This window comes from Vespa crabro, chromosome 15, assembly GCF_910589235.1.
Source record: "Vespa crabro chromosome 15, iyVesCrab1.2, whole genome shotgun sequence".
Taxonomy (NCBI): Eukaryota; Metazoa; Arthropoda; class Insecta; order Hymenoptera; family Vespidae; genus Vespa; species Vespa crabro.
The window spans coordinates 4,842,970-4,869,995 of record NC_060969.1 but is presented as its reverse complement, the minus strand read 5'-3'; the positions used below and the strand labels follow the sequence as shown (position 1 = coordinate 4,869,995).

Here is a 27,026-nt window from a genome sequence, read left to right as displayed (position 1 = left end):
AGTTTCGCATTAAAGGAAAATCGATCTCACGCGAAGACATATCTGTTCATCTTTAAGAATGAAAAATATCTATTTGACAGAATTTAACTATAAAGAACTACGAGAATGAAGGAAGGAGGAACGAGAGACAAGGGGGAGAATGGGTTGTCACGTGCGCGTACAGTTATACGTTACAATGTGATCGTAGAGGATCACGAACCGTTAGCGTTACTCTTAAATTCGATTATTTCCATTGCTTCCAAAGCTCTTACTCTCTTTTCTTTATTTTCTTTTCTTTTTTTTTTTTTTTCATTTTTTTTTCTCTTACAAGAAGCAACGCGAGCGTGCGAATTAATTATGCAAGATTAAGCGACGAAGTTTAATCGACGAGAAACGTCGGATGACAGTGAGGGATCGGCTCGTAAAGAAAAGAAAAGAAAAGAATTGTTTCTTTCGGAACTACAACAAAGGAAGAATCTTTATTTCTATGGGTTATCCGGAGGGTTAGAGAAAAGGGTTGTAAAATGGATCGTTGTCTCGGGGCAACTTGTCTCGTAGAGACGGCGATGTTGAACTGGCGCGGTGCGGCGCTCGCAAATCGGGTACAAGGTAAAAGATTTATACGTGAGTGGCGTTCCAACGTCGGGCATCGGGTTTTATCGTGGATCGTAGCACGGCTTCATTATTCGTTTCTGGCACGTACGAGCGTTCACACCCGTTCACGGGCCACGATCTCGGGACTTTGCCAGCGAGTTTCTTTACTTCTCTCTTCTTCGCGAGAGAGGTAAAACGAAAGAAAACGGAATCAACCGTTCTCCATCGATTGTAGTGCCGAAGCTTCTCTTACTTCCTTTTTTTTTCCCTCTCTTAGACTCCCTCTCCCTCTCCCTCTCTCTATACCTTTTCCTGTTTAGAACAGGAAACGTACAACGAGAGTACTTCTCTAAAATAACTTCCAGTTGACTTCTATACTTGACTCGAATGGACGTTGAAGTTCTCTCGATAGGAGAAAGAAATAAAAGAAGAAAAAAATCAACCAAAAATGTTAAAAAATCCAAGAATACAAATCGCATAGATAGATTCGCGCAACGTTCGAATCGGGAAGCGCGATTTCAGGGCTAACTCGAGAAGAACCGCTTTCGTGCGGTTAAAGTCCAGCTGCGCTGCAACGTAAATATGAAGGTCGGAAGACCGCAAACCCTTTTCCATAAATTGCTTTCTACAGTATATATCTTACGTCGACTCTCTACGTTCGTGAAGAAGAACGTCAACGTTGTACGAGAAAATGTCAATGATGATATATGTATGTGTAACCGATTGAAGTTTCATCATTAAATTTCTACGCGGCACGTGCTCGTAACGTAAAATTTATTAATAAAACGTTTAGAAACGAGATCGAACGTGTGATACTCATTCAGGGATATACGCCATGAATGCATACATAAAAATCTTATGAGTTACAATAATCGAAGAGGAAGATCGCCCTTTTGTCTTTTTCTTTCTTTTCTCTTTTCTTCTTCCTTTTTTTTTTTTTTCTTTTCTTTTTCTTTGAGGCGGCCCTCGAAATTCCTTTCGTTCAGGGCAACTTCGAGCCAAGAATTATAATCATCTTCTCGCATCCTCTCCAAATATATTTCGACCCTCCCGACGAGTTTTTTTTCCCCCCTGACTAGACAATCCGAGGCAACAGCTTGAAAACTACAAAAAAAAAAAAAAAAAAAAAAAAAAAAAAAAAAAGAAAAACGAAACTCAAAAAAACGACAGACTTCTCGACGATCTTAATATTTTCATTTTGGATTTAAAATTTGCCGCCAAATTCCACGTTAAACGCGTCCAAGATATTTTTCTACGGTGTTTCCAAGAGTGGATTATTTGTACCGGTACAACGCGTAAAGGTCTTCGAAGACGAAGAACATTTTGAACAAGAACCGATCATATTTACACGGAGCAAACACGAGAGCCTTCGTGAAAGCTTAGAAGCGAGTATGCGAAATACAAGAAAGCGAGCGTGAACATGCACGAGGGATGCAACTGCGTGAAATAAGAGGAACGTGGGGGGAGTGGGGGGGGGGGCAGGTAAAGAAATAAAAGAAGAAGAAGAAAAAAGAATAAAAGAACGCGCGTAATTTCCACTCCTAAATATACCTATCTATCTATCTATCTCGTACACAATAGCCATTTCTTTTTTGGAATAAAAAAACTTCTAGACGTTGTAACAAGCCTTAAGGGAAACAAAACAAAAGAAAAAAAAAAAAGAAGAAGAAGAAAAAAAGAAGAAGAGCAAGATGAGATCTTATGAATAGAATGAAAAGTAAGTAGAGAGAGTCAATGATTCGAAGAGAAGAGCGAATGCGCGCTGGAAAAGACGCGGGCAAATCGCGCGGGAGATCGCAAGGGGGAGGGAAAGGTTTGCGCATGCGCATTCTCTTTGGTATGCACTGGTATGCGCCCACCTCCTTCCTTTCCACTCTCCTAGCCGTTTTCTACTGACACGGCTCATTCGATTCTGCTGCACGATGTAGAACCCTCTCCGTCTGCTCCTACGCGTACGCGTGCGTACACTCGAAAGAAGGAAGGAAGGAAAGAAAGAAAGAAAGAAATTCTTTAATACTCGGCGCGCCTTTCGAAAGGCAAAGACCCATTCATGGTAACGCGGTTATTTCGTTATTTACAAACCACGCTATACTCGTATACTACTATAGAAACTCACATTCCTAATTTAAGATTTATAAGCCATTTTGAGATAGGTTAATCGAAAATTCGAGATCCTAATGTTTTATTTATATCCTTAATGTATATACCTTTAAAAAGTTCTGTCAAAGCTTATCCGAAACTATAATTAAATATTATAAAATATCAATGCATTTGAAATATTTGATTTTAAAATATCACGCAGTCCTCTAACCTCACTCTAACGTATTCATTAAAATTCCAAGCATTCCTTAATTTTAATTTTTGCGTTCCGCTCGTTCATTGAAAGATAAGAATCATTGACCATCGTTGACTAATAAAAATACGACACGAATGATACGGAAGTATTAACGATATTATCGTAAGGAGAGAGAGAGAAAAGAATTATGAAAAACAATAAGTAAGAATATATTCTAAGTTTTTATAGGAATGATGAAAATAAAGAATAAATTTTATCCCTATATCTTCGATTTAATCAAAGGGAACCTGTCATTTCTTTCAATAAATTCATAAATAATGTTGTAATTTTATTGAACTATTCGGTACCTTGTTATATTGCGAAGATCTATCTCGTGGAGAAAAACATGTCCCCTTGCACGTTCCCGCGTAATCCGATTAATCCAAATGTGACACTAAGAGGCGCGTGCGTTGGTCGCGCGACAGGTGGTCGTCGTTGTCAATAGATAAACACTCGCGAAGAAAGAAGGATCTTTCGATTCTATCAGATTGAACACATATCACAATGCACCAAAAACTGTTTACTTCCGTAGGTACGATTTTAACTAACAATCGTTGACAATCGAAGTTTCTTCGATCATGCCACTGGAGTGTCGTGGGCGCGCGCGCGCGCGCGCGCTCGCACGTACGTGGTGTACCAAGCGAACGAAAAATGCGCTACGCGGCGACGTTCGCATTAATGGAACGTATGTTATCCAATAAAACTTGTTCTTTTTTTTCTTTTTTTCTGTCTATCTCTCTTTCTCTCTTTCTGTCTATCTGCGTCTCTGTCTGTCTGTCTGTCTGTCTCCCTCTCTCTCTCTCTCTCTCTCTCTCTCTCTCTCTCTCTCTCTCTTTCTTTCTTTCTTTCTCTCTGTCTGTGAAAAGAAATACCTACGGCGTGGGCGGATCGGCTGCCTTTGCCTTTTTTCTTCGCAAAAAAAAATTGCGCGTGATTATTAGGCGCAATGCGCGTATACACGTAGAAAAATAAATTGTGATAAAAGGACAAGACTATAAAGAGACCGTATTAACGCGAGAAAGAGGAAGAGAGATATAGGTGAGAAAATCAAAGTAATAACGAGAGGAAAAGAACGATACGCGAATTAAAAGTAATAAACGACAAAGATGTGTACGCCACGGAGGCCGGCGAACGACTGCCGGTTACCGGCGTACGTCCTGCTCGACTCGGTTCTCCGTTCGGAACACCGAACAAGCACCGCTCGAATGCCCGATCTCAGCCGATTCATCTTTCGAATCAAACCGCGTATTTTTCTTTCGCGAATCTCCTAACGTGTCTTTTTTCGTCCCTTAATTGTAATGAACATTGTATATTCAAAATTCTACGTAACATTGATTTCAAACGTTTATAACCTGTTTGTGAAAAATTCGCGTAGCTAAATAAGATTTGTTCTATATCGAAGCTAAAGAATGCGAGAACGTAATATAATAACAAACGCATAACGTAATACCAAAAACGCGTCTCCGGTTTTATATTCAGGTATTATAATTAGTTATAATTCGTTATCGTTCGACGGATATGAAATGAATTGCGCGCTTTACTCGTCACAGAAAACTAACCTCCCTTAGATCGGTTTTTTAGCTTTCCCAAGATGCGAGATCAGTGGCGACATCCTATGAGAGATACGGCCAAATTCAACATCAATTTCAGAGAAGAAGAATTTGTATGAACGAACGATAGGGGGCAGGAGAGTACGTTAGGCTATCTGCGAAGAAGGCCATAGTGTGACGTAAACGACGATCTAAACAAGTATCAGCTGTGTAGCAGTCATTGTTCGTATCATCCGTATTGGCAGGCATACAAGAATCCTGTTTTTTCGTGGATTTATTTGCTTTGTACGGGGAACGTTGTTCGTAGGTAAAGAAAGAAGTAAGCGCGCGTGTGGATTTTCTAAACGTAAGGAGGAAATAAAAAAAAGGAGGGAGGCGAGAAGAACTTTCCCGTGCAACGTAATCGTGGCTGCGTGCGTGCTTCAGCCCCAGCCACAGCCCCACCAACGAACTCGAGAGGGACAATAATCGTGTGAAAAACGGGGCGGTACGCGCATAAGCCTGGCCTCGAGCGGCGAGTCGGACGACGGTGGACTCGCTCCGCCACCGCGCAAAAGGTCCCGTAGTTCTCTCCCGGCTACTCTAAGACCAGCGGACGAGCACCACTCCAATCCAGAGATGGAGAACTATCGGTAACGCAACGCAGGTTCTTTATTTGCCAGACACAGTTCGCGGACGCGTAGTCGGAAACACGGAGAGGACATACCCCTCTTCGTACGTTCACTCAACGACCCTCTCACGTGTATCTTCTTCCTTCCAGAATCTCAAGACGTATCGACGTCGGATTCCTTTCGTATGCGCTGTATCCCCGAGCGGTTTTCTTATTTATCCAAATTCTTCCGTCGAATTCTTATTGATTCTCTCTCTCTTTAATGCAAACTTATACGGTTTTCAAATTTAATCGCACAAAAAACAAAAAAAAAAAAAAAAAACAAAAAAAAGTAAATAAATATATCAAAAATAGAAAACAAAAAGATAGAGAGAGAAGATATTACATGTCAAGATAAAAATGTTACGCTTAGTACGCATATGCGTTAGTATTCCGGACAAGTATTGCAACCACGGTAACATTTCCGTGTGCATAACAGCGTAATGCAGCAGCAGGCCTCAAACGGTGGAGTTTCTTCTGGGCTGCAACAGAACGGAGCTACGGCTGACACTGGGGGACCACACGCTAATGGCAATGTGATACCGGAATCCGATAATGACATCAATGGTGTGAATGGGGAAACTAATCCAAGTTTAGGACCTCCAAAAATAATGGACAAAACTAATCAGGACATTGTGAGACTCATCGGGCAACATTTGAAAACTGTTGGACTAGAGTACGTATTGTTTCTTTCTAATAATTCATTGTATTTTCATATGGAAAAACCTTCTCTGAACATTCACTTTAATCTTGATTGTTCAATCCTCTAAGAAATAATTTATTATTTTCAATATTATTGCATAGATTTGAATTTATTTTGACGTTTCTTTTGTTTCCTTTGTGAGCATTTATCAAGAGAACTATTCTACCATACATGCTACTTGGCAAGAGAAAGTTATTTTTAGAATCATGAAATATAGTCACTAGTATCTGCTAGTTATATTTACTTCGTAATGATGTTGCTCCGAATGAATCTGTTGGTACTATCTATATGAAATAAATTTCTAGCAAAATATAAGTTTTTCTTTAAAATTCCTGTTCAAATTTCTTGTCCTTTGTTTGAACTTTTAACTGTAATATATCTTTCATGTTGATACATTTGCGTGAATTCTTTATAATTTTATTTCTAATATAACTTACAATTTGTTAGTAATAATAAACAAACATACAAAAATTTTTTTTTTTGTTTTCTTCAGCCGCACAGCAGATCTACTTATGCAAGAATCAGGCTGTCGGTTGGACCATCCGGCAGCTGCAAAGTTTAGACAGCATGTTATGGATGGAGATTGGAACAAAGCAGACCATGACCTTAATGAATTGAAGTCCTTTTTAAATGGTGCAAGTCAGAGCTTGGTGGTAAAGATCTTATTATCAAAATTTTTTTTTGTATAATCATCTAATTTCTTATTCAATATTATATTACATCTTGATTCGTGTTTATAGGAAATGAAATTCCTACTCTTAGAGCAAAAGTATCTGGAATATTTGGAGGAAGGCTTAGTACTAGAAGCTTTACAGGTTTTACGCAATGAATTGACACCCCTGGGCCACAATACGGGCCGTGTTCATCAATTGTCAGCATTTATGATGTGTAGCGGACGTGATGAATTACAGGTACTCCACTTAAATCATTAAATCATGTCCATTATACGAATTAAAATTGTTATTTTAACACATTGTTATTTTTACATTCTCCATAATAGTGAGCATATTCTAAATAGCAAATTCTTTGAGAATGCGAGTTTGAATACATATGTAGAAAATTCACAAAACTAACATGCAACTGAAAATTTGATCATTAGCAAATAGACACTTGTTGACAGACACGTGCAGGCTGGGATGGTAAAGGTTCAGCTTCCAGAGCAGCACTTATGGATAGATTGCAGAGGTATCTTCCACCTTCCATTATGCTGCCACCACGTCGGCTTCATTCATTGCTTTGTCAAGCAGTGGAAATGCAAAATCAGCAGTGCACATACCATGTAACGCATATGCAGGTATTTTAAAGTAATAGAATTTACTGGAATGTATTTATTTACTTATTTATTTCTTACTTTGCATTTTCTTTCTTATGTATACTTATGTATACTCATTTTCTGTTTTATGTTTTTTATCGCCATAAATTAGACAAGTTTGGAAAATGTGTCGCTGCTTGTGGACCACAGTTGTAGCAAAGAACAATTTCCGTGCCATACTGTACAATTGCTGAATGATCATTGCGACGAAGTTTGGTATTGCAAATTCTCTCCTGATGGTCTTAAATTAGCCACAGGTTCTAAAGATATGACTGTGATTATTTGGGATGTCGATCCGGTAAGAGTTATACAATTAATAAATAAGCTCTAAAATTTGAAAAAGCTTATTATAATGTTATACTTCGTGATCCATCTATAGGAAACCTTAAGAGTAACGCACAGGAAAACGTTGGAAGGACATACATATGGCGTTGCGCTTATAGCTTGGAGTCCAGACAGTAGCCATCTTATTGCTTGTGGTCCTGAAGATTGTCCTGAATTATGGCTTTGGTGCGTGGATACGCCTGACTGTGAATTACGTGTTAAATTAACGCAAAGTACCGATGATTCTCTGACAGCCTGTGCCTGGCATCGAGATTCAAATAAATTTGTTGCTGGAGGACTTCGTGGTCAGTTCTATCAATGTGTAAGTTACAATTTAATAAAGATATCCAAAAAAAAAAAAAAAAAAAAATGTAAACCACTGAATTTAGTTGTTTAATATTGTCTTTTGTCATTACACTGTTTCTATAAGATCTTTATTATATCAATACAGGATATGGATGGTAATGTCTCAGATTCATGGGAAGGCGTTAGAGTTAAGTGCTTATGGTGTAGAAGCGATGGAAAAACTGTTTTAGCAGCTGATTCTCATCATCGAATTCGAGGATATAATTTTGACGAATTATGTGATTTTACAATGTACGTCGAATGAATCTATTTTTTTTCATTAATTTTCTCATTATGGTTACAATTTAATATAAATGATATTCTTTTCTTTAATTGTGTATAGATTACAAGAGGATCATCCTGTCATGTCCTTTAGTGTAAACAAAGCGGATAGACTTGCTTTACTTAATGTGGCTAATCAGGGTGTACATTTATGGGATTTACAAGATCGTTGTTTAGTAAGGCGTTTTCAAGGTGTTACCCAAGGACATTTTACAATTCATAGCTGTTTTGGAGGTATCAATCAAGATTTTATCGCATCTGGTAGTGAAGGTATGTTGAGTAAATTGATCCTATTGTTTCTCCAAATTAATGTACAAATGTATCTTTGCACAAAACATTTCGCAATATTATTATTACTATTATTTTTTTTATTTTTTTTTTTATTTTTTTTTTATTTTTTTATTTTTTTATTTTTTTATTTTTTTTTTTTTTTTTATTATTATTATTATAGACAATAAAGTGTACGTATGGCATATCAAGCGAGAGCTCCCCATAGCGACTTTAACAGGGCACAGTCGAACGGTTAATTGTGTTTCGTGGAATCCTGTTTATCATCAAATGATGGCTTCTGTATCTGATGATTGTACAGTTAGGATATGGGGACCAAGGTCTTCCTCTCCCGAAAAAGCTGATAATGATAAGACTGGTAAGCTTTATACAGATTTATTCTATAGACACAATTAATGTGTATATACTTCAACTTGATATTTTCCTTTACTTTAAGATCTTATATTATTTCATCACATACGAGTTATTGTCGTTATATTGTAGCATCGGTAGAAAGTGCATCCTCAAATAGCAGTGGCTGGCACGAAATGGTATCGTAGCGAATTACAGCACATCAAAATTCCCATGACTTCATGGTGTTCAAAAGACTGTTTTACTGAATGTCATGCTGACTTTTTCCTGCCCATCGCAATTATCCCTCTGTGCCTCACTATCATCAATTTATAGACCATCAATTAAATGTGGAGGTAAATGGGGGATATGGACGTTAGCAATAAACTGCTAACTAATAAAATGCTAATCAGATATGTAAAAATTTGGGAACTTATGTGTACGTTTCTTTTTGGTTGATTTACGGATTTTATATAATATATAATCCGTCTCACTATATCTCACATTGAGCTGTGTGATTTATTCATACGAGGTAATACTTGAAAATAAAAAGAGAGGAGCATAATAAAAAATAAATATAATATGTTATGGCAGTATAGAAACTAAAGAAATTCCGTCTTAGAATTAGTGTAAGGGTGAAGGTTTATATGCATGAATAAAGAAATTACGAAGAGGGCAACCATTTGGTCACACTGTTTTGACAAGGATTATGTGAAATCTGTTTAATCATGCTAATAAAACACATTGTAAATAACAGTCGTACGTGTAGTGAATCTCTAACTCGTTTTATATTTCATCAGTGGAAAAGACAAGATCTATGTTTCTAGCATACAAACCGAACTTGACGTCTTATATCGAACGAGAATGCTTCATGTGATATGCTGTTAATCTTGAAAGGTTACTAGATGATTAAATATAGTGAACACAGAAAATAAGAGAAAAGAATTTCGAACTTTGTATATTGCCATGCAATAAAAAAACAAATAAATACAGGTTTTATAATTATAATTTTGTTTAATAGAAGGAACTTGGAGTGCAAAGATGAAAAATTTTACAAGTTTATCTCTATAATTTTAATACACAAAATCGAGTGTATAAGTAAACAATGTATAATTATGTTTGTATGTTTGTCTTTTAACTGCCACATTTTCAAAATAAAAACTCGATTCAAATTTCAATTTAATGCATTAAATATATCCAAGGCACGATAAACATTTTATGCATGACCTCATATCCTATAAAAATCATTTTTATAAACATACCATTTGGTTTTAATATTTAAAAAAAAAAAAAAAAAAAAAAAGAAAAAGAAAAAGAAAAAATGCTGTATTGAAAAAAAAAAAGCGAAAAAAAATCCCAACTTTTAATCCACATTAAATGTATCTAATCAGTAAGAATTTTTAATGGCAGTTATGGGACGAATTGTTAAAATCTTTATTTTTCTATAATAAGGTATTAATATCAATGAATTTGATATCTGTTAAAAAGTGATATAAGCATAAAGCAGAAGATATTTCAATGAGTATCCAAACTTTAAATATCTATCTGTAAATGCTGCTCATAATGTCCCTTTGCATGTTAACTTTGCTTTGCATGCAAAAAAAGATTGCTAACATACTTTACTATAATATACATGCTACTTAAACAAAATGCAAGAAAAAAAAGACAAAGAAATTTAATTTTGCACACAGAAAGTGAAAAGATCTAATCATCCTGAAGTGTATGTATAAAAGTGCTTACTTTCATAGTAAATATTATATATATAAATATAAAAAAAAAAAAAAAAAAAAAAAAAAAAAAAAAACAAACAAAAGAAAGAAAGAAAGAAAAAAAATACAAAAGAAATATCTGTAGTTGATGCTCCCATATAGTACTATTAGAAAAATATATTAATCACGATTATCATTTGCATTTACCTCTGGTGCCTTAGCACTTTATAAACTAACTAAATATTTCCAGCACTTTATCATAATTTATAATAGCATATATGATACGTTTCATACAGTTTACATTATGATGAAGTATAATGTCTATAAAATTGTACAAAAGTTCCACTCATTTATAAGTAACCTTTCGATTTAACTTAAGCATTCACGTGATGTTTTACAATGGCTTCTTCATATGCAGCCTAATATGTATAACTTTAAATAGATTATTATATCAATAGCAAACCATCTGTACATGGTCTGTCTTTTGTACTTTTCCTCACGATATTATAAAAAGCAATAATGAAGATTGTAGAGAGAAGTAACTTGTATATAGAAGATATACTACATGTTTGCTTTACGATTTAATATTCATAATAGATAAAATACTGAGAAAAATTAATGCCATTATTATTTGATAATTGAAAATATTATTATCTCTACAGACATCTCTGTTTAATATATAAATTTCATTCAGTTATATACTTCCAAAGTATGAATCATTAATCTATTACTATCTATAATTTTTCAGCTTTTTATTTTGTAACAGAAGAAGTTTTATACATAACTATATTTAATGCAATATGTTTTCAAAGCAATTAATAGTTATTAATGTTTAAATATACTGTCAATTGTTTAACTTTCTCAATATAGTTTTTTTTTTTCTACAACAAAATAAAAAAAGTATACTATGATGTTTAATATTATTATGTGATGAAATAAATCAACGATAAGGAAACGAATGATATTTAGTATTTTTCGATTATGTTATTCTCTTTTTTGTCAATTTTTAAGCAAGAGTTACATTTTAGTTTGTTATCTGATATGTAAATAAAGTAATAAATGTATACTGTTTTATTATATAAAGAAAAAAAAAAAAAGAAGAAAAAAAACAAAACATTGATGTGCAACAATGACTCTTATTGAGAGAAAATTTTGTTTTCATTTATAAAAATATTATTATCATAATTATTTCACGTGTACTTAACTCTAAAAGAGTACTAATAGCCATTATTATAGATTATTATGTATGCATTATTACAATAATGTATATAAAAAACACATCCATTGGAACCAATCAAAAGCTGTTAGTACTCTTATTACCATGTCCCATATACAAGATGTATGCATTGTTCTAAAACTATTACATGATTTATTAATGAATATCCAAAAAAAAAAAAAAAAAAAAAGAAGAAAAAGAAAGAAAAAAAAAAGAAAAAAGATACATATATAATTTTTGTAGATTTTGAATCCTTCTAATATATGAGATTTTTATATGTTGAAAAGGCCTCTTACTTTAAAAATAAAATGTAGTGAATTAATCAAAACAAATTCTACAGTTACTATGTACTTCTTTTGATTTGTAATTTTGTTAGAAATAATAGATGCATATTGTAGAGTGTTTTATATTACACGAATGTAAGATAGAATTGCTTTAAGAGTATGAAGTTATTTTTCTAACTATAAATTATATAAAATTCCAAATTCACAATTTGTTGGGCGTTCCTGCTTTCTTATAACAATAATTTAACTATTCTGTTTTAATGTACATTATGTTAGAATAATAATTAGCCTTCATAATGTAACTTATTTCATGTGTTATGAGGCATAACTTATTTCATATATTCCATAACATATGAAATATATATATATATATAAAAATAGATTATATTTTAAATGCAGGTAAATTTTAAATGTATTATACATACATATATATATACATATATATATATATATGTATGTCGCGCGCGTGTGTGTATGTGTGTATGTGTATGTGTACACATTTACCTGTAAATACAAAGATTAATACAGCTGTCTCTAATGACATGGCCTAACAGGGCCAGAGCAACATTATTTGCACTGTACATTATAACAAATAAACTATAAAATTTTTGAAGTTTCGCGTAATATGAGATATAAGTCAGTAACGTTTGAATATCACTCGACTCAAATGTTAAATCAAATGAACATAAATTAAATATTTTCAAGACAATAGTTTAATTTAAAATTATAACTCAAATTATACCATGAAAGAAAGGAAACATTATTAACATATTGTAATTTTGTGTTTGATATAAAATCATAGTCAAAATATAACATCTAATATCGTAATAAATATTTTTTTATGCCAAGAATAATTCTATTTTCTGCTAATTTGTTCGATTAATAAACAAAGATTAATAAATAGATAATAATGTCGTCGAGTGCTATTCAAAAAAAAAAAAAAAAAAAAAAAAAAAGAAAGAAAAATCGATTATAATTGATATCGTAAAATATTATTCGTATATATATATATACTTTTAAATAAAATTAGTAGAAATTTGGACTATAAGGATCAAGTTAATTGATAGGAATTTTATGCGAAAACGAATATTCCTTTTTCTACAAATGTGTTTCTCGCAAAAAAATATTAAACGTAGTCGTTAAAATGCATTATTCATTGTATCGACGTAAGTAAATAAAAGATAAAAATATAATGCGTAGATGATAAAAGACGATTATAGAACTTACCGAAATTAACAGTGCTATATTTGATGTATCGTTAAGAAACAATGTACGATATAACAATACATATACGTATGGAAAGTATAATTTATGATATCCACGGATTAGATATTAACATTTTAATCCATTTATATGGATTTTTAACTTATCCTCGGTAATGTGAAAATGGATAGAAATAAAGTAATGTAACGTATTAATTAAATTCACCGCGTGAATCAAGTATCGAACGTAGAAACATATATATCGATAGGATAGCGAGTTTTCAATATCTCGAAAGTGTATCTTTCAATATCTCGAAAGTGTATCTTTCAATATCTCGAAAGTGTATCTTTCAATATCTCGAAAGTGTATCTAGAATCGAGACGTGGGTGAGCCGGTTAGTGAATAGCTATTATTATTATTATTCTATATCCCTTCCTATAGGTTCGTATTGAGACGACTCAAGATTTTGTCTCTTATTCACCATGGTATTGATGATTTCCTCTTTAGGAAATCGCATTCCTTTTTAGTATGCTTTACAGAACACCAAAACGACGTAGCTTTGATAAAATTAAAGTTGCCAAATCAATTGTTTTGTTTGAGAGTATCCTCTTTGGTAGTTCATTAATATTTTGGAGTTGTATGAGTAGATCGCAAGGTAAGTAAGTGACTTATTCTTGTTTTGTGAATCCGATGTTAAGTTCAGGTTATTGCCTTTAACGATATTTTCCTTTCATATATGACATGTCATGAATTTATACCTGATATTTCTTGCTTCTTTTTTTTTCTTTTTTTTTTTTTTTTTTATGACGACGAACATTAAATAACTTCACGAAATCGATATAGTCAATGTACATTGATAAATTTTTTCCTCCTATAGTTTCCTCAAGCCACTTTAAAAGTTTAATGTATTTTCCCTGGTGAATATTTTGATTTTAACATTATTAAATGGCACGATAATATAAGTATACGTTTCTTGAAACATTTATCGTATATTTTTTTAATTAGAACAATAGATATGCGATATGCTTGCACATTTTCTTTTCTTTTTTTTTATCTTTTAGATTTCAGGTTTTATATGCGCCAAAACTTGCCATCTTTGTTAAATGGTTATTATTATATATATGAAAAAGTATCAAATGATAATTCAATCAGAACAGCTGACACGATGAAATGGGAACAAAATTAAGATTTAGTATTCATGGCGTTCTTCAAATCTATGTTACTGTTAATAGGTGGTGGAGGTTTAGGATATTATCTAATACAAACCCTATCAATAAGTCAACGTGAATTAGAAGAGGTAATGTACATTAATATATCTTGCAATGAGTACGATTGAATATTTTTCTTTAAAAAGTAAATAATTATTGATCCAAGAATATTCCTATAATATATTTATTATATTATACATTTGTAGATTCTTGCTTATGAGATTTCACCTAAAAAATCTACCACAGAAGATAAAAATAAAGTACTGAAACAATTGAGAAAAATAAAGAAATCAAGCGAAGAGAAATTTATGAAATCTGTCTCTGTGCTATTTGAAGATACTATAAACAATACCAACAAATAGCATTCAGATAATAATAAGATGGAGAGTACTAATTTCCTCGAAGGCAGCTTGCCAGAACGTATCAATAAAAGAGATCGTGAACGAAAGAACATCATTGAAAGACGGAAAGAAGAACGACAATCCCTTGCTGTGGAATCTGAACAAAGTAGTTATTTTAAGGATACATTTTACTCATCGTGTAAAAAAATTAAAGATATGTTAGTTGAGGCATCTAGCGCACCGCCATCTGTTCTTTCGGTTGCTTTTGACAAAATAAGTAAAGAAATTCTGATGCTTAAAAATTATTTGTCTCAGTCAAAAATGTATCTAAAAGTATATGATATTAGAAGAGCACAGGAAAACTTACAATTACTTGAAAATGAAGCGTCAGAATTAGAAATGCAACTTTTACCTAAGAAAAAGTTTGGATTTAAAAATAGAAGAGTTGTAAAAAAACCCCCAGAAAAAACGTATGATGTAACGGATGGATTAAAAGATCTCAAGATATCAGAAGGTATTGTGAATGGTTCGGTAAAACAAAATAACAAAACATTTAATAAATATGGGGAAAATGCGTGTATATTGGTAGGAAAGTCTGATGAACAGTTGGTTCTGGATGCTGAAAACGTAAATAAGAATGATATTCTTCTTTCCGATCTAACTCGATGTACAGTAAGAATATATGGCACACCTAGTACACTACATATGATAAATTTGAAACAATGTACTATCTTAGTCGGACCAGTGACATCGTCCGTATTTGCTCACGACTGTGTTGAATGTGTATTTGCTTTTGCATGTCAACAATTTCGATTACATTCATCTACAGATTGCACTATATACCTCCATGTTACTAGCAGAGCAATTATAGAAGATTGTACAAATATAAGAGTAGCACCTTACAATTGGTCTTATGAAGATCAAATGAATCATTTTAATTTAGCCGGTCTCGATCCAAAAATAAATAATTGGAATTGTATAGATGACTTCAATTGGTTATCAAGTGAGAAACATTCGCCAAACTGGTCTATTCTTGAACCTGAATTACGTATAAAAAATTGGGATTAATATAAATATGATGTCATTCAAAGCTTAATATTTACTGTTCTATAGGCAGGTGTTTACTCTTCTTTAGATTAAGAATTAGTTGATCCATCAAGATAAATTATTTATGCATATATCTTACTTTTTTCACCAGAATGTAAAACTATGTAAGTGTTTTATATACTTACGTATTTAATAAAATTACTGGCTCCATACTATGTGCATATAAATGACTAATATATTGTTTCATATCTTAGTATGAATATCATTTTAATTCAGTGACATTTATTTAATCAGAATAATAGATATATATATTTTTTATAGTATTATTATTAACTAATATGTATGTAATATATCCTTTGACACTGTTACCTTTTATAAATAATAATATAGTATAAAAAATATAATATAGTATGAAAATAAATATATATATATATATATATATTTCTCGTACTGAGTAGAAAGTGAAAGTAATTAACTTGATGTTATATACAAGAATATTATCTTTGCAATTCAGATTAATGTTTAATATATGATTTCAAATTTTAATGAATCCTGTGAACCTCGTGTAAGGTTTCGTCGCCAGATGGCAGAATAGAATACTATCATTAGCGCATCTATCGGCAATGAAAATAAACGAAACTTTTACTTTCGTATATAAGTTTGGCCCCCCTGATATCCAGTCATATGATCGCCAACCAAGAAGGGCGAGTCTGGGCGTTCAAGTTTTAATCTTGACAATTTGTAGACTTAAAGTGACATACATATTTTTCTTAAAAAAAAAAAAAAAAATATCAAAATGAAGGGTTGTATGTTTAATATAGATGGTGGATATTTAGAAGGGCTTTGCCGTGGTTTCAAATGTGGAATACTTCAACAAAGCGATTATCTCAATTTAGTTCAATGCGAGACACTCGAAGGTAAAGCAATTATATTTCTTAATAAATCATAAGGAAGAGTCAGCTACACAGTTGGATAGTTGCTTTTCTAGAAGAGTCAACTAAATTTTGTTGTACTTAATAGATATTAAATTTCGTATATATCAATCATATATATGTATATATACACATTATCTTTTTCAATGAATATTTACAGATTTAAAGCTACATCTGGCTGGTACAGATTATGGAAGCTTTTTAGCAAATGAACCATCGCCCCTTTCTGTGAGTGTCATAGATGACAAGTTGAGGGAAAAATTAGTTGTGGAATTTCAACACATGCGCAATCATTCTGTTGAACCATTGGCACAATTTCTTGATTTTATCACATATAGTTACATGATTGACAATATTATATTATTAATTACTGGTACTTTACATCAAAGACCTATTTCTGAATTAATTCCAAAGTGCCATCCTCTTGGTAGTTTTGAACAAATGGAAGCTATTCATGTAGCTGCTACACCAGCTGAATTATACAATGCTGTTCTAGTAGACACACCATTAGGTAATACCATTCTTTGTTTTTTTCTTTTATTCTTTTTTTTAATTTTGTATATTGAAATTTTGATAATAGGACCTATTAACTTTATATATCGATTTTATCATTTACAGCGCCTTTCTTTGTGGATTGTATATCTGAACAAGATTTAGATGAAATGAATATTGAAATTATTCGTAACACACTTTATAAAGCTTACCTAGAAGCTTTCTATAAATTCTGCAAAGATATTGGTGGTACTACTGCCGATACTATGTGTGAAATACTTGCTGTAAGAAATCTGTATAACTGTAATATAATTACAATCCCATAATATATAAAATAATATCAATAATATAGAGTATAAATTATAATTATAGTTTGAAGCTGATAGAAGGGCAATTATTATAACCATTAATTCATTTGGAACTGAATTGGGTAAAGATGATCGTGCAAAATTATATCCACGTTGCGGGCGTTTGAATCCAGATGGATTGGCTGCATTAGCAAGAGCTGATGACTATGAACAAGTTAAAGCTGTAGCTGAATATTATGCTGTAAGAGAAAATAATTTTTTGCCATTGCAAATTGGCATTGTGTTATCATGAATATGGTTGCATTTATTCAATATTATTCAATATTTTAAATTTATGTAACATAATATTGAATTTGTATAAATCATACAGGAATATAGTGCTTTATTTGAAGGAGCAGGTAATAATCCTGGTGACAAAACTCTGGAAGATAAATTCTTTGAACATGAAGTAAGTTTTACTATCGACTTGAAATAAATTTAATATATTTTATTGTTTAATTCTATGAATCTTTTTTATATATATTAATGTTGTATATTATAGGTTCGTTTAAATGTTCATGCATTTCTTCAACAATTCCATTTTGGAGTATTCTACAGTTATTTAAAACTTAAAGAACAAGAATGTCGTAATATTGTCTGGATAGCTGAATGCGTTGCACAAAAGCACCGTGCTAAAATTGACAATTACATTCCGATATTTTAATTGTATCTTGTTTTGTTTAAATCAATTACATAATTTACCAGAAATCACTTATATATTAATGTTATACAACAATGAATTTCTTTCTATCCTGCTCCTGTTGTATTTAAATATTTAATATGTATGAACATATATAAGAAGAGAAAAAGTTACCCATTGCTGTGTAGAAAATAAAGAATAATGTACAAAAAACTGCCAAGAAAAAAAAAAGTAATACTGATGCATTGTTTAAGATGTATTGTCTAAATTGTTTCATGTATTTTCTTCCAAAATCACCAAAATTTTCATATAAATGGAAATGATGTGGATGACATTGTGTACATAGTGTATTTTATTGCAATATGCAGTGTAACTCATTGTGGCATATAGTATTATTCCATGTTATGCTTTATATCATTATGTAGTATGTAATAATTATAATAATATTAATAAAAAATAAAGGTACCTACATTCTACATGATATAATACAAATGTTTATGTCTGTATGTACCTGTACATATTGAAGTCGATTAATAACATGTTATCAAGAAATAAATTTAAAAATGTGTAACTGTAAACAGTTCATTTTTTGAGTAATCTATGAGCTAATTTTATCCACTGAAAGTTTGCAAAAGTTTCATGATTCTGTTTTCAGCTATATCCACAATGCTTGTAACAATGTAACATTGTCAACAATGTTTGATGTAAAGAGCAAAAGATATGTTCGCATCCATACCCATTATCAATGCATGCAATATGTTGTTCATTTTTATAACAAAATTCACTTTTGCACGATCGAAGAATGGATAGCACATGATTTAAATAATATTATTTTTAGTTTAGTTATTTTGTCATAGAAAAATTGAAAACACAACTTATTTTCTAATAATTTGGTCACTTTCACATTGCATTCGATCACCATCCATTTCTCTACTTCTTATAACATTTGTTTCCTCATTCTTTGAATTTGTATTACATACGACGGGAGGTACTGTAACATTATTAATGTGTTTAAGAGTACCAGGAGAAAGAGGCACTGATGTACAAATTGTATTTTTAATAGCATTATTAACCATATTTGGCGGTTGATAAGTTGCTAAACTTTTCAGACCGATTACTTCTGGATTTTCTTTCCAAAAACGGTCACCAATGATATCATCTACTAGCGGCACAACAGCAGGTTTTAATCGTCCTGTACCATCTGGCACCAATTTACGTAAAAGTGTAGTGCCTTTCCGAAATATAGCGGGCTCATTGTTATAATTTATTCCAAATTCTTGAAAAAGCAATTCATTTTTGTGCGAAGCCAAAGTACCTCTAAGTTTGTCTTCTGCCTAAAATATATAGATATGGATTAAATTAAATAATATAGGATGGAACATAATATGTTTCATTAAATAATAATTGAAAATATTGGAATTATACCTGGCTTGGGGTTAATTTTCCCTTAAGGACAAGATTCCAGAAACATGTGTTATATAAATTATTCACATGAACATCTGCCTGACGCCAGGCCAAATAATCTCTTAAATTTTTATCAGTTGGATATAAGACAACACGAGCATCAAAGGATGGCGGATAGTAAAGATCTCTACCTCTGAAAAATCGAGGCCAATGATACACGTAGGAGGAAGCAAATAAAGAATTGACATTGGACATGAGTTTGGATGCTGAAAAATCAAATATTAGGTGTTACAGACGAACGGGAATTATTAAGAAAGTCATAAAATTGTTTACTTATAAAAAAAAAAGCCCCTTTATAACCGAATAAATTGATCGCGTACAACATACCTCTGCGTTTATAAAGTTGTGTGTCTTTACGAAAGACAAAGGAATATTCATCACTTTGTCCAAAACCTAATATTATTTCTTTGAAATCTTCCATAACAGTAATAGCAGCACGATTCATCAACTCCAAAGCGGCGACATCATTCGGCTTAGCAAATTGGTGCGCGTCGGTAAATTTCGAAAAATTTCTTCCATCTATTCTAACCACAATCCAACAATTTGGCAAGCAATTATCGTCACGTTCGAATTCTTTAACATATTCAAATTTACTTTTCGCCATTGCTGTCAAACTTATGCGCCGGGATATGGCCACTTGTTTGCTCCAGCTAATGATTTTCAAGAAGCCACTTCTCTTCATTCGTTTCGAACCGTTGCACCGGGATAGAAGCACCGCTTCTCCTTCACTTTCTTCGATTGTACGCGCTTAAGATCATTCGCTCGCTCATTCGGTTAACCGGATTCACTGTGATTGAAAATTCGTCAACAGCATTCGTGTGTCGTAACTTAACACATTTAATAGATTTTTATTTCAATTAAAGAAAACACTGTATCTCGTACGTTGACGTGCAAAAGCTCTCTATCAACATCAACTGCATGTGACATATCCACGTGCACTTTTATTGGTTAAGTAAATAAATCCATCGAAAAATAAAGGTCAATGTAAACACGTTTGCATTGCACTTATTTTATAATCGAAACAAATTTTACATTTTTTTTTCCTTCTGATATGTTCCTACGTTTCCGTTAATTACGACGCTCATCTTTCCTACAGCTCTCTATAATTATTATTACGCGCTCAATATTCTAAACTCAATATGGATTTGCATAAAAAGTATATGGAATTTTCTACAAACGATATATCCATATTGGAAATTATTGATGCTTCGTTTAAAGACGATCCATTTCTTTATTTACATCGTTTAGTTCAATTCTATAATAATGAAATTATCAAAAATACTTTGGATATAAAGAAACTACAAACTTTTCATACAATATTATGCTACGAATATCAATTCAGATTTCATTCTAATAATATATGTGCATATAAAAATTTAGAAGATTTTTCTTTTCAAAACATTGAAAATGTTTTATTTCCTCAAAACCAATGGCGTAACATGTCAGAGATATTGTTTATTTACGATATTTTGCTGTTACAAATGGTCTTGTATTGTGATATGCAATCTATTAAAATAAAATTAGAAAATCTCAGAAAGTTTAGAAATTCTAATCTTAATAATAGCAATGACACAAGAGAGCTGTATATGAAAGTACTAGAGTGCTTTCTGGATACATTGCATCTGCAGTGTTATCTTTTTAAAAACGGAAAACAGGAGGAGTATGAAGAATTTATTCCCTTATACATAGAAGATATAAAATGTTTAATAACTACAAAAGATGATATACAATGGAGATCATTAGCATCAATTATACCAAAAATCAATCGTACATTTGAAAAAAGAAAAGTAGTTTTTCCCATCTGGAATCTTTTCTTAAATGAATTGAAAGATCTTGAAGATTTACTTGCCACGATCAATATACTTGCTGAACATTATTTTTCTTTAGAAAAAGATTCTCTTTGTGATCTATATTATGATCTATACTGTAAAGATAGATTTTGGTCGATAATCTCAAAGGGATTAGAATCTTCTGTTCAACAGTATCGAAAGTGGGCATTGTTTCTAATGAAGAAAACGATTGATTTTATGAGTGAGATAAAGTTTGAAAATTCGCATCTAAAAAAAAATACATTGACTCCTTTTATTTGCAATACTTGCCCTAAAAATGTAAAAAGTAATAAGGAAAAATTTTTTTTGGTGTTAGAAGCATTGGAAGAAAAACAAAAACATTTGATATTGCCTGCTTTAACTCATTTACCTGGGTTGATAAAAAGTAATGAAGTATGTGGCAATTGCTTTAATATTATATGGTTAGGTTGTATTTTTAAAAGAATATTGCAGCATGAGAATAATAATATAGTCAAGCTTGGATTATTAAATATTTGCAACATGGATGTAATTATGTGTGATGAACAGTTTCTTGGTTTTTTTGTAAATATGTTAAATAACACTTTTTTGTATGAAATAGAATCTGATAATAATGAATCAGAAATAATAAAGGAACTTACAGGATTACTATCCCGCATAACCAGACATAAAAATAAATTTATTTTAAAGAAATTTTTGTATCATATTAGTCAAATTAAATGGGGTCCTGTAGCAATGTTTTATGTGACACATATTCTTTATACCGTTTTTGAAGAGAATCAACATTATATTGAATTGGAAGACAATGATTTAAATGCTATTCAGAGATTGATATCATTAAATTTGAATATGCATTCACCCATTTTAAGGATTGCATCTCATATTAATATTATAAAAATGATTTCTTATTCTTCAATTGCAGTAAACGATTTAGAATTACTTGCAAATGTTCTATCTACTTTTCCTTCGGAGGAAGTTTTGAGAAGAGGTTCAAATACCTGGGAAATCATTATCAAATGGTTACCTAAAGTAATAACAAAATGTAATGCTGCAAATTTTATTTCTCATATCTCAGAAAAATACCTTCTGAAAAATCAATTTGAAATAAATATTGATACATTCGCACTCATGATTTTTCTCCTATATGATGCAAAATTAATATTTTATTCCAAATCATGTCCTGCTATACAAGCAATAAAAACTTGCTTAGATTCATTGATAGGATCTGATATGAGACCATATTCTAATCTTTACTCAAATATTAAGATACTTGAATTAATGTCATATTTACTAAAGGTCAATATTATGGGAAATTGTAATAATATCACACAAATGTTGTTTTCGTATGGTGACACTGCTATGAGAGTTATAATAAAAAATTTAAGAAAAGCAACGATGACACTATGTTATGAAGATTTGGATAAATTTTTAAATATTATTACAACGTTTTTCAATAATAGAGATTTATTGTTTTCAAAAGAAGCAATGTGCATGTATGCAGAAAATTTACAAAAACCATTACTTGTAAACATAAATTCTGTACAAGGTACTGAATATTTATCTATCTTACACGTTTTACTTCTATGCCAAAGCACAAATCTTGCATTATGTTCAAAAGAAACGTATGAATTCTGCATAGCAAATATGCACAAATTTCAAGTACTTAACAATGAATGTTGTTACACAGAAAATGAAAAAGGAAAGATTATGTCACATTATTATTTTCTCATGACAAAATTAATCTATAATTATCTTCAACAATTTTCAATGGAATTGTGGAAAATAGAATGGTATGACATTATATCAAATTTGCTTCAACTGGAAGGTATTAAGATAATACCAACAGTAGCGATAATACTAAAAACAATTATCGAAAAAAATGGGCTACAAAGTTCAGAAGATATAGAAAATTTTACATCAACTGTTCAATTATGCTGGAGAATTACATTTTTAAACAAAAAAGATGCTATTTTCTCGGTAGCAGTTAAAAATCTTGTTGCAATTATAGTAAATTCTAAGTTTCTGAATTTACCAAATATTGTAATAATTATAAATCCAGTAAGAAATAATATATTAAAATATTATTTTTGATTTATTATATCCTTATACTTAAATTGTATTTTAGTTTCTAACTCAATTGATTCAAGAAAGTGACAATATACCAAATCTAAAAAGAATATTGTTAATTCACATGGAAACATTAGATATAAACAATATATTATATAATAAAATAAATTTTGACAAATTATTATTAGCATGCCTTCTTCATGGTTATGCTATTAGACGAGATAAAAAGATTGAGAATCAAATATGTTTATATATTGAAAAAAATTTGCAAGACTTCTATAAACTTCATTTGTCAATCACGTAAGGTTATGTACTAAATCAATAAAAAAAATTTTAGGCTTTATTATATTAATAATTCGCTATATTAAAATATATTATTTTTTTGTTTTGTTTGTAGTGATTATAATAATGATGCAATTGTGAGGGCACAAGCTACAATATTACTTCACAAAATAATTACCAAAAAACCTGAATATGCATCTATATTTTTGCATTCTGTTCTTGCAGAATTGGAAAAAAATAAAAATAAAAGATATTTTAAAGATTCTCATTTGCATAGAGTTAAGCATAGACTCATACAAATATTATTGGTGTTAGAACCATTACTTAATATGGTAATGAAAAATAGAAAATTTTACAAGATCATTTTTGAGACAATTGTCTGTATACCAGACTAAGGAAACAAGTAATCATATTTTTTTTATAGGAAAGTATTTCATCCCTTCAAGAAATATTATGTAATTTAATTCTATTAGAAAGTAATCAACATAGTATACGTCTAATGCAAGAGTGGTTATTAATTAGGATTTTTGTAAAATATCCAAATTTACATAATAAATTATGGAATTTCTTTGAAGAGGTACTCTAAAGTAATATCAAAAGATCTATATAAAACTTGTTATCATTAACTATCTCAATTTATATACAGAGTCTCTTGAAACGTCCTGGATGTACAAGTTCAATTGCAAGTGTGATATATCATGTAGCTCTACTTCTTTCTGGTCAAACTCAATGTGATTTTCTTAGACAGGCCATGCCATATATTGCATGCTGTTGTTTAGGCCAAAATTACAATATGCGTTTATACAATCAGGTAAGTCAAACATATTAGGATTATAAAACTGAGGTATAAGAAATTATGAAGCTTTTTTTTATTATCTCAAAATAGGTGATTTTGGTAAAGTTATACGAATTATTAAAATGCTCAAATTTTGATGATATCATATTAGAATATGCAGGATTATATAATGCAGCACTTAAAAGTTTACAACAGGGAAATTTAATGAAAAATTCATTAAAAGTACAGGATGATTTTTATTTTTCTGTTTTTCATCCAATAGAGGATTATAGTTTGCAGGTAATCAATTATATTAAAAATGTATTATATTCTTTTTAATATTATATCTGATCTATTATTAATTTTGTTGTATTCAAATGCTTATAATATTTTTAGACTATCTATTTTGAGATTCCAAGATTGTCTGCCATGGATGCAGATGAGTGGATTACATCTCATTTATTTCATGATTTAAATTTTACAGAGACTATTAATCATCCTTTATGTTTGCAAAATTTAAATAAAAAATTAGCCGAATCTAAAATATGTATGCACTTGATAAAATCTGGTCCGTGTAAGTTAAAGTAGTTATATAAATGTTCTGACATTCATTGTAAAAAAGAAATAAAAAATGTTTTGTAGGTAATAAGGAAACATCACATTTCAATGAAATGGATGATGATGGACTGTGTAATATACAAAAGAAAATTACACCTGTTAAGTCAGTTAATTCAATTGAAAATAGCATTGGGATAATGTCACTTCAAAATACTGTATCTAATATCATAGATGAAAGTATTATAATTGTTGCATCTCTAATTGATCGTCCTGCAAATCTAGGAGGTCTTGCAAGAACATGTGAAATATTTGGTGCTAATGAATTAATTATTGGAAATTTACAATATACGAAAGAGAAAGAATTTCAAAATCTCAGTGTGTCTTCCGATAAATGGATAAATATTACAGAGGTATTTATTTGAAAATATTCATGCATATATTCTTTATAAAATTAAATTTCATGTAAAATAATAGGTAAAGCCTTATCAACTATGTGAATATCTCCTAGAAAAAAAAGATATGGGTTGGGATTTGGTAGGAGTTGAACAAACTGCTAATAGCATAAATCTTTTGAATATGAAATTTAAAAAGAAGACAATACTTGTTTTAGGGTAAGTATCAATAAAATTATCATGTAGAATTCTATGTAACTGATAAAAAAAATCTTACAGAAATGAAAAGAGTGGTATACCAGCTAATTTGATACCCCTTTTTGATGTTTGCGTGGAAGTACCTCAAGTTGGCATCATACGTTCATTAAATGTTCATGTTACTGGAGCAATATGTATATGGCAATATGCAAAACAACACATATTTGTTTGATACTCATGATTATAAATTCTTTTTCTTTTTTTTTCTTTTTTTTTTTTTTTTAAGATTATATATTACTGGAATAGTGTAAGTCTTGCAACAATTATTGTATAAGAACAAAATAAATATTATATAGATAAATAAAATAACAATATAATAAATAAATTTATATTATGTTAAACTTAATAAATAAAATGCATTATTCAAAGTATCTCTTGCATTATCATATATTTATGATGTGGTTCACCATCTATACATAATTATCTAAATATAGGTAAATTAGTTGCAGCTTACACTTTATATCCAACAATATGACGTTTTCCAATACATTCACCTATATAAAACCAACAACATACTTCTATAGCAACTAAAGTATTGAGCCAAGCCTCGCGCACAGTTAATTCTTTATAACGACCAGATTTAGCAGCATTAATAAGATCTGCAATGCCCTTTTTCACTGCAGGTAATTCTGTTGGTTTCGGTGGTACTAATTCCACTTTGGCATAAGCTTGAAAAACTTGTAGTTTGGGCTTTGCTTGTTCTACAAGAGCTATAAAAAATAAATAATAATATAAAATATCTGATCTGCAATTAAGTTTCGTCATTTAAAACTAACAATAGTAACTTTTTAATATTTGACTTTTAACGTTTAAGAATATATAACTTAACCTCTTATCATTTGTATTTATATGTAAAATATTTTATGTTATTTATTATAATCAAAAATGAAATCGTGCAAAATTATAAGAAGGCAAAAATTACAGAATATATCTATTTAAAATTCACAAAATCTGACAACAATTAGCAGTTACATAATAATTAATGGTCGAGTTATAATGCACCGAATATGTAAGTGTAGGACAAATTCTTTTTAGTAATATAATTATTCCAAAACATTACATACTTTTTGCTAACGTAGTTACTTTCGCTGATAAATTCGCCATTTTTATTTCTTACAGTCTTCTTCAAAAGTGAAACTCAATAATCTATAAATTCGTTTCTTGTTCGTTTCCTTCCAAAATCTTCTTCTTCTTCTCTCACATAACCATGACGCGTCTGCGCAATTTTAAATCGAAATCTTACCTTCGTAAATGTAATGACCGCTATAAGTTTTTGATCTTTATAGTCGATTTTCATTTATAGAAATGAACA

The 27,026-nt window shown here is 30.9% G+C and overlaps 6 protein-coding genes across 10 annotated transcripts; 4 read left to right on the top strand and 2 right to left on the bottom strand.

Moving 5' to 3' along the window:
* The first annotated feature begins 4,660 nt into the window (after positions 1 to 4,660).
* LOC124429316 (WD repeat-containing protein 26) lies at positions 4,661 to 9,869 on the top strand. Its single transcript, XM_046974445.1, has 11 exons — positions 4,661 to 5,090; positions 5,547 to 5,783; positions 6,304 to 6,463; positions 6,551 to 6,721; positions 6,931 to 7,104; positions 7,235 to 7,420; positions 7,502 to 7,768; positions 7,898 to 8,043; positions 8,135 to 8,343; positions 8,525 to 8,719; positions 8,845 to 9,869. The coding sequence occupies exons 1-11, from the start codon at positions 5,077 to 5,079 to the stop codon at positions 8,898 to 8,900; spliced, it is 1,815 nt and encodes a 604-aa protein (XP_046830401.1). The 5' UTR covers positions 4,661 to 5,076; the 3' UTR covers positions 8,901 to 9,869.
* A 3,634-nt stretch (positions 9,870 to 13,503) lies between these two features.
* Positions 13,504 to 15,911, top strand: LOC124429324 (tubulin-specific chaperone C). 2 transcript variants are annotated; one of them, XM_046974463.1, is made up of 3 exons: positions 13,504 to 13,758; positions 14,336 to 14,400; positions 14,518 to 15,911. In XM_046974463.1, the coding sequence occupies exon 3, from the start codon at positions 14,692 to 14,694 to the stop codon at positions 15,718 to 15,720; it is 1,029 nt and encodes a 342-aa protein (XP_046830419.1). In that variant the 5' UTR covers positions 13,504 to 13,758; positions 14,336 to 14,400; positions 14,518 to 14,691; the 3' UTR covers positions 15,721 to 15,911. The 2 variants fall into 2 exon arrangements, with proteins under 2 accessions (XP_046830419.1, XP_046830417.1); XM_046974461.1 differs by having other exon boundaries at positions 14,165 to 14,400.
* A 454-nt stretch (positions 15,912 to 16,365) lies between these two features.
* On the top strand, positions 16,366 to 18,187 carry LOC124429323 (V-type proton ATPase subunit d). Its single transcript, XM_046974460.1, has 6 exons — positions 16,366 to 16,616; positions 16,792 to 17,142; positions 17,250 to 17,407; positions 17,496 to 17,672; positions 17,802 to 17,879; positions 17,973 to 18,187. Exons 1-6 carry the CDS (start codon positions 16,496 to 16,498, stop codon positions 18,132 to 18,134), a joined length of 1,047 nt encoding a protein of 348 aa, XP_046830416.1. The 5' UTR covers positions 16,366 to 16,495; the 3' UTR covers positions 18,135 to 18,187.
* Positions 18,188 to 18,367: 180 nt separating this feature from the next.
* Positions 18,368 to 20,656, bottom strand: LOC124429322 (probable tRNA(His) guanylyltransferase). 2 transcript variants are annotated; one of them, XM_046974459.1, is made up of 4 exons: positions 19,902 to 20,656; positions 19,536 to 19,780; positions 19,184 to 19,444; positions 18,368 to 19,101 (listed from the first exon to the last, which is right to left on the bottom strand). In XM_046974459.1, the coding sequence occupies exons 1-4, from the start codon at positions 20,254 to 20,256 to the stop codon at positions 19,048 to 19,050; spliced, it is 915 nt and encodes a 304-aa protein (XP_046830415.1). In that variant the 5' UTR covers positions 20,257 to 20,656; the 3' UTR covers positions 18,368 to 19,047. The 2 variants fall into 2 exon arrangements, with proteins under 2 accessions (XP_046830415.1, XP_046830414.1); XM_046974458.1 differs by having other exon boundaries at positions 18,368 to 19,444; positions 19,902 to 20,653.
* Positions 20,657 to 20,713: 57 nt separating this feature from the next.
* Positions 20,714 to 26,190, top strand: LOC124429313 (probable methyltransferase TARBP1). 3 transcript variants are annotated; one of them, XM_046974434.1, is made up of 10 exons: positions 20,714 to 23,440; positions 23,508 to 23,749; positions 23,847 to 24,063; positions 24,156 to 24,308; positions 24,378 to 24,542; positions 24,618 to 24,806; positions 24,903 to 25,074; positions 25,149 to 25,474; positions 25,539 to 25,675; positions 25,736 to 26,190. In XM_046974434.1, the coding sequence occupies exons 1-10, from the start codon at positions 20,714 to 20,716 to the stop codon at positions 25,884 to 25,886; spliced, it is 4,479 nt and encodes a 1,492-aa protein (XP_046830390.1). In that variant the 3' UTR covers positions 25,887 to 26,190. The 3 variants fall into 3 exon arrangements, with proteins under 3 accessions (XP_046830390.1, XP_046830389.1, XP_046830391.1); XM_046974433.1 differs by having other exon boundaries at positions 24,903 to 25,080; XM_046974435.1 differs by lacking the exons at positions 24,903 to 25,074; positions 25,539 to 25,675; positions 25,736 to 26,190 and having other exon boundaries at positions 25,149 to 25,408.
* On the bottom strand, positions 26,077 to 26,960 carry LOC124429328 (ATP synthase subunit g, mitochondrial). Its single transcript, XM_046974467.1, has 2 exons — positions 26,779 to 26,960; positions 26,077 to 26,424 (listed from the first exon to the last, which is right to left on the bottom strand). Exons 1-2 carry the CDS (start codon positions 26,816 to 26,818, stop codon positions 26,165 to 26,167), a joined length of 300 nt encoding a protein of 99 aa, XP_046830423.1. The 5' UTR covers positions 26,819 to 26,960; the 3' UTR covers positions 26,077 to 26,164.
* Between the last annotated feature and the right edge of the window lie 66 nt (positions 26,961 to 27,026).